Below are 8,856 nucleotides of genomic sequence, written 5' to 3'. Positions count from 1 at the left end.
GACTGCGGTCGGTGGACTTCGCACCCTGTCTGCTCTGACTGTTTTGTTTCAGCAGGCGCCCCTTCAGCAGGCGTCACTATCTCACTGTCCGCTAGGGTTGCCAGATTTTCAATATTAAGCCGTCAGATGTACATTTTTAGGTCTGACGTTGAATCTGACATTGGAAATAAAGTTGGGATTTCTGCCTGTCACACGTACATGAGTAATAATCCTACACCAGAAGGACCAGTGCTTGTAACAAATGTTTGAGTTATGCTTAGAGCGCTGTTACCTGTGTAGCATTCAAACTGCCTGATTGCAGCGGTATCTGAATTAATCAGCCTTCAAAAAATGATTAGAATTAGCACATTTCATTACATGCCCTGGAAGATCTCAGCTCACGTAGCCTATTAATAATAAACAATGTCCAGTGCAATAGTACAATACATTATAGTTCAGTAAAAGTACTTGTTTCCATAAAGAAGTTAAGAAATAACATGTGTTTGCAGCCGTATAACTCCTACAACTCCCAAAAATAACATCTCATAGCAAGTTTTGAATACTATTATTAGTAGTAGTACTAGTAGTAGTAACAATGTTAACATTATTAAAACGATGAGACGCTCCAACGTCATTTTGTGTGTGTGTGTGTGTGTGTGTGTGTGTGTGTGTGTGTGTGTGTGTGTGTGTGTGTGTGTGTGTGTGTGTGTGTGTGTGTGTGTGTGTGTGCGTGTCCAAGTCTCGCGACAGCATACCTGAGCGGGTCTATTGGCAGTGGCACCTGAGGCTCGGGACAGGAGCTGGAGACCGGGGACAAGAGGCGACTGTAAGATAATATCGTCGCTTTTCGGACATGTCGTCTGACGTTTTTCTGTTTCTGGACATATTTTGATACCCTGTGACAGCGTCTGACCGATGGGAATTTAACTAGTTTGCCTTGTACGTTTGACCGCTGTCAGTGTCCTACAGTTAGCCTTAGCGGTTAGCCTGCTAACTGCTAATGTTATTAAGCTAACCTTAGCACGTCAGTCTGACAATAGAGAAACATTAGCATCACTAGCTAAGGCAGTATCCAGGCTGGCGGACATTATCTAGTGGTGAACTTCAAAGAATTAACTGTACTAAAGAATAAATAACGTCTTATCAGGTTGTGTGTGGAGGGGTCTTAGTGAGTTGAGGGGAGCTGTTATTACGTTAGCTAGCAAAACTCTTTAAGACACACTTGGAAGGAGGAAGTAACAAATGTTAGCTTATTTAACTTTTGTGGCAGCTGCAGTAACTTGCATTATAGTGATAGTAGACATTTCTTGGGTTTTGTTTATGCATACCCTTACATGATGCAAGACTTTTAAGACATTTTTAAATCAGGGTGTGTAATGCATATGAAAGGAATATGGGCTTCTGATGTCCAGAATGTATATGTCCTTAATTTAGGCGTTGAGCCCAGGGACCCCACACAGTGAGGAGCGTTGGGAGGTCAGGGGACGCTGGAAGCATAGCATTATTTGATGATGACTGTGTAATGTGCTTAAGCCAAGTGTCTGTATTATCGGCATAGTAACTGAATGCGTTGCTGCTGTGTTATGCTCTTCAAGGCAGTGAGGATGTCTTTGAGTGAAGAGGGTTATGTGGTTCGGATCAGAGGACTGCCCTGGTCCTGCACGCAGGAGGAGGTTGCCAGTTTCTTCTCTGGTGAGAATACACGCATATCTTGAGAGTTTAAGGCATGAACAGTTTTAGTAAGTGTAAGACTGAAATTACAGCTGAAACTCAACTATTTTGCTTTGTGTCGAAATTGTGATGATCGCGGTTGTTGAATTGAATGCAACAGAACAGAAAACTGTTGCATTTTAGTCACTTTAGGGCTGCAGTGCACCCTCATTCTGCCCGGCTACGTAATAGAAATTTGCCACAAAACCAATTTTTTATAGGTTGCATATGTGTAAGTGGAATCCACTTGACCACAGTGTTGTCAGATTTGTGGCTGTGTCCAATAGCCTTCTCTCCCTCACACATCACACGTCTGACTGTGGGCTGGGCCTCTCAACTTTTACTGAGCTGTTACCTCATCTTAATGTTCCAGATTTCACTAGACATTATAGTGCTGTCAGGAGCTCAGGTGAATAAGATAATGATATATTGTTTGATTCTGCTTTGTGGAACTCAAATTAGATGGGATCCAGTTGTCCCATTTATTTTGAGTCTTGCTGTTATGCCAGGAAATGTGTCCAAGTAGTCATCCTTTTAAGTAAATCTCAATCAATCTTACTTATTTACAGACTGTGACATCGTTGGGAAAGTAAACGGAGTGTGTTTTACCTACTCTAAAGAAGGCCGTCCCAGTGGAGAGGCATTTATTGAGCTGAAAATGGCAGAGGATTTCAAGAATGCCCTTGCCAAGGATCGTAAATACATGGGACACCGATACATCGAGGGTAAGCTATGTAATCATATCACGTAATCAATCATATCAGACTGATGCAACACTGAGTGCTTACTCTATGTCGACTTTCTCTTTGAATAATTGTTGCGTTATATAACATCACTGATACAGTCAAAGTGCAACTTACTCTGTTGCTCATTGGTTTACTGTGTAGATGTTGTGGCCTGTGTGTTTGCCATGCAAGTTAGTTTGTTTTTTGGCTCACCTATATTGATTTTCTTGCTCAAATAAACATTTCCCAGCTTGTGTGTTTGGTAAGCTTTAAACCAGACTTTTTAAGTACTTGACACATGACATGTGTGTCCATCTTTCTTTGGAATCAGTGTTCAAGTCAAACCGCAGTGAGATGGACTGGGTGCTGAAACGTAGCGGTCCTGCTGACTATGACAGCTGCAGTGGCTGCATGCTAAGACTTAGAGGCCTTCCCTTTGGCTGCAGCAAGGAGGAGATTGTTCAGTTCTTCTCAGGTACATGAATATTTAAACTTTTGTCTAATTACTCGTTGAAATTGTACTGATACTACACCATTTCTGTTAATCTGAGGGATAGTTTTTACAAACACGCTGCTTACCAAGTGTATTTTTTTCACTGTCAAAACCACAGTGTACGAGTGCTGACAGAACCGCTGCTAGATTTTAAATGAGGAAAAAGAGCAAATCCAGGGCAATCAATGAGACAAAGCCACTAATATGCATGAAGCCTCTGAAAACATTTCCCTCGTCTTTTAGTCAGTATATATGCATAGCCCTGTATTAGACAAAATGCCTCCCTAGGCTCCATTAAGTATGGCTAACAAATAGTTCCAGAGACATAAGTCCAGGATCAGTTCCTTATAGTGATGACCCAGGTAGAATTTGAAGCCACAATAATTTCTGATAATCTGATTATAGCATCTTAAGCATTATTCTTAAAATAAATTTGTGCAAAAGTGAAACAGCTGTCAACTTTACACGTACAGCCTCTTTCTTAAACAGTGCCACAATATTAAGAAATGTGACTCAGAATGTGTTGTGAAAACATGTGAAGTGCTGCCATCTGCACTTTGAATAATGCTTTTCACTTTGCTAATCAACCCAACAACATAAGCATACACTCACATTTGCCAGGACTTAACACTATCTTTTCACTTTTGGATTTCCCTCATATTACAAAGTGGTATTACTGACTTTTAGTCAGGCAACATGTCTGTGTGTCATGACCCAAAGGCCTAATGTGTGTTTATTCTTGTAGTATAGTCAAACTGTGTTCACTAATCTGTCCTTGTTACAGTTTGTTATTTGACTTCTTACCAAGTTAGTGTTAACACATTATTTAACACACTTATGCTGTATGACCTTTATATCATGCCTCCTAAAGTTGGTAAAAGATTCAATGGGCTGGGCTAGTTTGGGTGAGGTGAGACAGTCCTGTGACACTGATCTGGGGTCAGTTCTGAGTTTCTGCTTACTGGCAGTCTTTACCTAGGATAATGGACACTTGAGAATTTTTTTCAGCCAGTACGCTCACACTAATAAATAATAATTTTACCTGTGACCTAAATTTGGTTGTGTACAAGAGAAAATTCGTCTACTTTAATTTTATAGTTGCTGACTCCAGGCCAGTATGTGTTTCATTCTGCCACTGGGCACCTTACAAGTGTAATTTCATTCTTCTGAGATGCCCCCTGTATAAATGCAGCCTTATCAGATACTACAGCTGATATTTATTCGCTGTCATGACATATATTAATCCTGAAAGCTCCAGTGATGCAGTGGGTGTTGTTCTATCTATTCTATATATCTATCAGTCTACCTACCGACCTATGTATTTATGTGTGCTTGGGTTGAAGGGTTGAGAATCGTGCCAAATGGGATTACTCTGCCAGTGGACTACCAGGGGAGGAGCACAGGGGAAGCCTTCGTGCAGTTTGCTTCAAAGGAGATAGCAGAAAAGGCTCTGGGGAAACACAAGGAAAGAATAGGGCACAGGTGGGACAGACGGGAAAGGGGTGGGCTGGACTGGGTTGGGCTTCTAATGTAGTATTTAATGGGTGGTCATTAGAGTAATTGTGGTATTAACGGGATGGGTTCTGTTGTGGGTCAATGATAAGCATTGGTGGGTGTGCTAGAATAATTATGGTAAAAGAATGATTAAGTGGGTAAACTAATCGGGTGGGTCATGTAATATTTGTTAAAATGCTAATGGGAGGGGTCTAATGGGTTCATGTATTATAACTATGGTGACATGTTGAATAATGGGATGAAGGTCATGTAATCTACAGTGGTGTGAGTATTTTATGCCATACACAGATTTGCTGTTGGTCATCTAAGACCTGGGAGCTCGATTTAATTATGTTAGAGCAACAATTGGCCCTTCTTTTATATCCTTTTACATATATCTTATAGATAGTTAACTGTGGAAGAGGGGATTGAGTGTAGAAGTAAGACAGTCAAGGCAGCCTGTACCATTAAAGCCTCAAACTTCCTGCACTTCTAAATCATTAAAATTATCAACGCAGCACCTAAAAGGATTTTCTGTACTGTAAGAAACAAGAGGTGAGGTTGGTGTAGAAGTCCTTTACAACAGCCCTAAGCCCAGCTAATGATGAGATTTTGATGAGGTTCACTCATTCAGGCACTCAGCTTCAGGTTAAAATGGCTATTTAGGAATGGAATAGACCACTATTCAGAGTATTTGTCTTTTGTGTGTTTATCTTCTCTCTCTGTAAATCATATCTATGTATGTAACCCGAGCGAAGCCATTTCTCCACCTTAACCCTCTCCTCTGCCCCCCTCCACTCCATGGGCCTCTCATATTGCAGGTACATAGAGATTTTTAAGAGTAGTCGTAATGAGATCAGAGCCTACTATGAGCTGCCCAGGCGGGGGATGGGAGGCCAGAGACCAGGGCCCTACGATAGACCCATGATGGGAGGCCCCAGAGGAGGCTTTTTTGGGCCTGGGCCTGGCCGCGGTGGGGCTCTGATGGACACCATGAGGAGTGGAGGGGGCTATGGAGGAGGTAAGCAGAGTTTTGTATTTCTGCACACAAGAATATTTGGTGGCTGCAAAAGTGTGACTGGTCAGTGCCAGAGGCAAAAGAGCAAAACCATCAAATGTGACATAAACAAGCAGTAATGGACACAAAACCTTCAGCCACATTTAAATAGCAGAAATATTTGCCAAAAATACTGACTGGTTGACCAGCAAGGTCTCTAATCAAATATTAACTTTGTCAAGTTTCATATGGGTCAGTTTTCACAAACCAGAACAACTTTTCAAACTATTTGAAATGGTGTCATACAACTGAAAACATTCAAAGCAAAGCATACAGTCAGATGTATAAAGGTTTAAAGACAGCATTGACTTGATTCAGCCGTCACACTTTAACACTGGTTGACTAATGGGCTCTCTTACCCACACTAAGTTTCATTATTTCCTTTTTCAGAGCCAGCAGTGTTTTAGTATCCAGTGGGCCTGTGATTCAGTCCTGTCATCTGTGTGGTGGTGATGTGAAAGAATGAGGCCTGCTTCAGTCGTGTTATGTTTTCTATGTGTCTCATTCCAGTTTGAGTTTTCCTTTCTTGCTCTGTGTCTGTGTCTAGGCTACAGTGGCTTTGACAGCTACAACGGTTTCAACAACTACTGCTTCGGCAACGGCATGTTTGATGAGCGAGTGAGAGGAGAGAGGGGAGGACGAGGTAAAGTCCAAACTTCATTTATCCCTCAGGCTGAGTGAACACTTCAGCATCCCTGTCGAAAGGCGAATGTGTTTTCCAATAACTCATTTGTTTACACAAATGTACTGTTTGTTTTTATTATCCTTTGTTTCATTAAGTAAATGAAAAGTCAGATTACTTCTGTCTTCTACATTACTAAAGGCTGCATTGGTAATCTGTGGATGTGTTTGTGTATTTGGGCTCAGGGATGGGAGGTCACGGTTACAGTAGTCAAAGTGATGCTTCCTCAGGCTTCCATAGTGGCCATTTTGTCCATATGAGGGGTTTACCTTTCCGTGCCACAGAGGGAGACATCGCTAAAGTAAGAACACACACATGCACACTTAACACACATGTACTGAGACCAGTTACTAGAAGATTTTCAAACTTTGGGGCTCCATGTAGGGTATCTGTAAGTCTGAACACAGTTTTCTCAAAAATGGGCCCTCGGAGGTGTTAAAAAGCCTTTAAGTTATTGAATTATAATTTAATATGTATTCCCTTTCTCACCGGCTGTCAGAAGGTGTTACACTCAGTGGATTGTGCTGCAGGAGGCTGTTTCAGTCAGCATCATTAGACCTGTAGCAAGCACAAGGCCATTTCACCCCCACTGCTTTTCCACTGCACTGCCATGCTATATATGGTATGACTGTTAAACAGGTAGTAAGTGTGTGTGTGTGTGTGTGTGTGTGTGTGTGTGTGTGTGTGTGTGTGTGTGTGTGTGTGTGTGTGTGTGTGTGTGTGTGTGTGTGTGTGTGTGTGTGTGTGTGTAGTTCTTCTCTCCTTTGAATCCACTGAGGGTCCACATCGACGTGGCTCCTAACGGCAAGTCGACTGGAGAAGCTGATGTGGAGTTTCGCTCCCATGAGGACGCTGTGGCAGCTATGTCCAAAGACAAGAACCACATGCGTACGTCCTCTCTTTTTCCTCTTCAGCTCGTCCGTCCTCATGCTGGTTCTTGTGACACCACTTTTTCATGCTGCATGTTCATGACACAAAGCCACTTGTTGACTAGCAGCAGAGGAGTGGATGAGTTATATCCACAGAGGCAGCATAATAGCACAAGCTCAGCAGATAAGCTGGTTTTGGTTGGTTGACTTTGACTGGGGCAGCTTTTAATGTTGGAATTCATTTCTAAAGACAGCATAATCCTGGTATTACACCTAAAACAAACTAAACCTTTCAAGACGACCTTTGCTCTGGAGATGTCCTTTTTGAAGCAAAACACTGTGAATCAGAAAGGCAAATTATTTTCATGACAGCATTTGAGGTATTTTACAATATACTTTACTTGGAAAGTAACGTGAGTTTCATTCACAGTAAATAACAGAAGAGGTTTTTCAATATGAATGATGGACTGATGTTTTCTTCACAGAGCATCGCTATATTGAGCTGTTTCTGAACTCAACATCCAGTGGAGCAGCTGAAATGAGTGAGTCTCTCCTGCTTGCACTTCTGTTCTAGCAGGTGTATTCATTTGTGCAAAGTAATGTACTGAGGTTTGCACAGATGACCTGTGTGCACTTGCTGGTGTTCTAGATGTGTGTACTAGAGGTTAGGTGTCAGATCTTTGTCTTATTGTTAACCCTCACTGTCATTACACTCATTAGAAACGATTTCATCCTATTTGACACAGATGTATATTTTCAAAACCCTTTCAGGTCGTGGCAGTGGAGGTGGCAGCAGCAGTGGTGGTTACTATAGTAACTCAGGAGGGGGCGGAGGCTCAAGAAGCAGCGGGCTGCGAGGTGCATACTGATGATGTCACCCCACTTTTCCAATCCATCCCGACGTTTGTCTCGCGTCTCTGTTGGCCACATTTGCTCGATTGATGTTTCTGAGCAGGAGAGCTGATCTGACGTCTGGTGTTTGTTGTGGAAGAGTCATTCTTGATATTCTGGGGTTCCACTAAAGCTTCACTTTAGATACTAGAACAGGTCCAGATGTGACTTTAACAATTATTACACCATTCCTAAAGGCATATGAAGAACAAACTAAGTGCTGAACATGGTTCAGCTGTAATTTGAGATTTCTTGTTTAACAGTTGGATGTTATAACTTTTGTTATAAGTTTTTCATGTTTCTCATGAAAAGTACATTTCCTCTGGTGATCTGATTGAGAGAAATCAAACACCAGTTTATTTTTCCACACTTGTAAATGGCGTTGAAAGGGCGGTGACTGTGATAGAGTTTTTAGTGACTATATTGGGATGCACTTTAATTTGTCGTTTCACATCTCATGTTTGGCGGAGATGTAAGTCAGTGCAGATGCAGCACGGAGGCAGAACTTCATAAGACAGATTTCCAGCTGTGGGATTTGATGCTGGAGGAAAGAATCGCTGTGTCAGCACTGCGTTGTTTGGACCGAGCAGGGTCATTTTCACTCACTTGACTTCTCTGCTTTGACGTCGGCGTTGAAGTGAACAGTGCTCCATAGGAGGCCGAGCAGTGAATCCTTGTTTATTCTGGTGTAAACTTATTTTTGGCAGAACGTTTGACCATACCATAAGCTGGATTTCACATGAGCTTTCCTGCTTTGAAACGTTTGGTAAATGTGAGCCAGTGTGTTTTTTATGAATGTTTTCAAAGTTCATTGCAAAATTTAAAACGGAGTTGAATATGATATTCCACTCTCAAAGAGTGGAAGTAAAGCAAAGTCTCTATATTTGAGCTGTAAGATAGCTTATGCAGCTGTTGTACATTTTGCCTAATAAATTTTATATTTAATTCTCTTTTTT

General features: G+C 41.7%; 1 protein-coding gene across 2 annotated transcripts; it reads left to right on the top strand.

Moving 5' to 3' along the window:
- The first annotated feature begins 727 nt into the window (after positions 1-727).
- hnrnph3 (heterogeneous nuclear ribonucleoprotein H3 (2H9)) lies at positions 728-8,845 on the top strand. Of its 2 annotated transcripts, none has more exons than XM_070968523.1 (11): positions 728-918; positions 1,575-1,671; positions 2,259-2,414; positions 2,746-2,889; positions 4,251-4,389; positions 5,223-5,422; positions 6,006-6,101; positions 6,326-6,441; positions 6,893-7,028; positions 7,495-7,551; positions 7,781-8,845. In XM_070968523.1, exons 2-11 carry the CDS (start codon positions 1,584-1,586, stop codon positions 7,876-7,878), a joined length of 1,230 nt encoding a protein of 409 aa, XP_070824624.1. In that variant the 5' UTR covers positions 728-918; positions 1,575-1,583; the 3' UTR covers positions 7,879-8,845. The 2 variants fall into 2 exon arrangements, with proteins under 2 accessions (XP_070824624.1, XP_070824633.1); XM_070968532.1 differs by having other exon boundaries at positions 749-805.
- The last annotated feature ends 11 nt before the right edge of the window (positions 8,846-8,856 follow it).

The sequence above is a fragment of the Chaetodon trifascialis genome, chromosome 1 (assembly GCF_039877785.1).
Source record: "Chaetodon trifascialis isolate fChaTrf1 chromosome 1, fChaTrf1.hap1, whole genome shotgun sequence".
Taxonomy (NCBI): Eukaryota; Metazoa; Chordata; class Actinopteri; order Chaetodontiformes; family Chaetodontidae; genus Chaetodon; species Chaetodon trifascialis.
This window is presented reverse-complemented; position numbering and strand designations above follow the sequence as displayed.

Excerpts from the sequence above, each read along its gene's own strand:
- hnrnph3 (XM_070968523.1), top strand. The coding sequence starts at position 1,584 with ATGTCTTTGAGTGAAGAGGGTTATGTGGTTCGGATCAGAGGACTGCCC. Across the intron at positions 2,415-2,745 it reads GGGACACCGATACATCGAGG|TGTTCAAGTCAAACCGCAGT; the intron begins GTAAGCTATGTA and ends CTTTGGAATCAG. Across the intron at positions 7,552-7,780 it reads CAGTGGAGCAGCTGAAATGA|GTCGTGGCAGTGGAGGTGGC; the intron begins GTGAGTCTCTCC and ends AAACCCTTTCAG.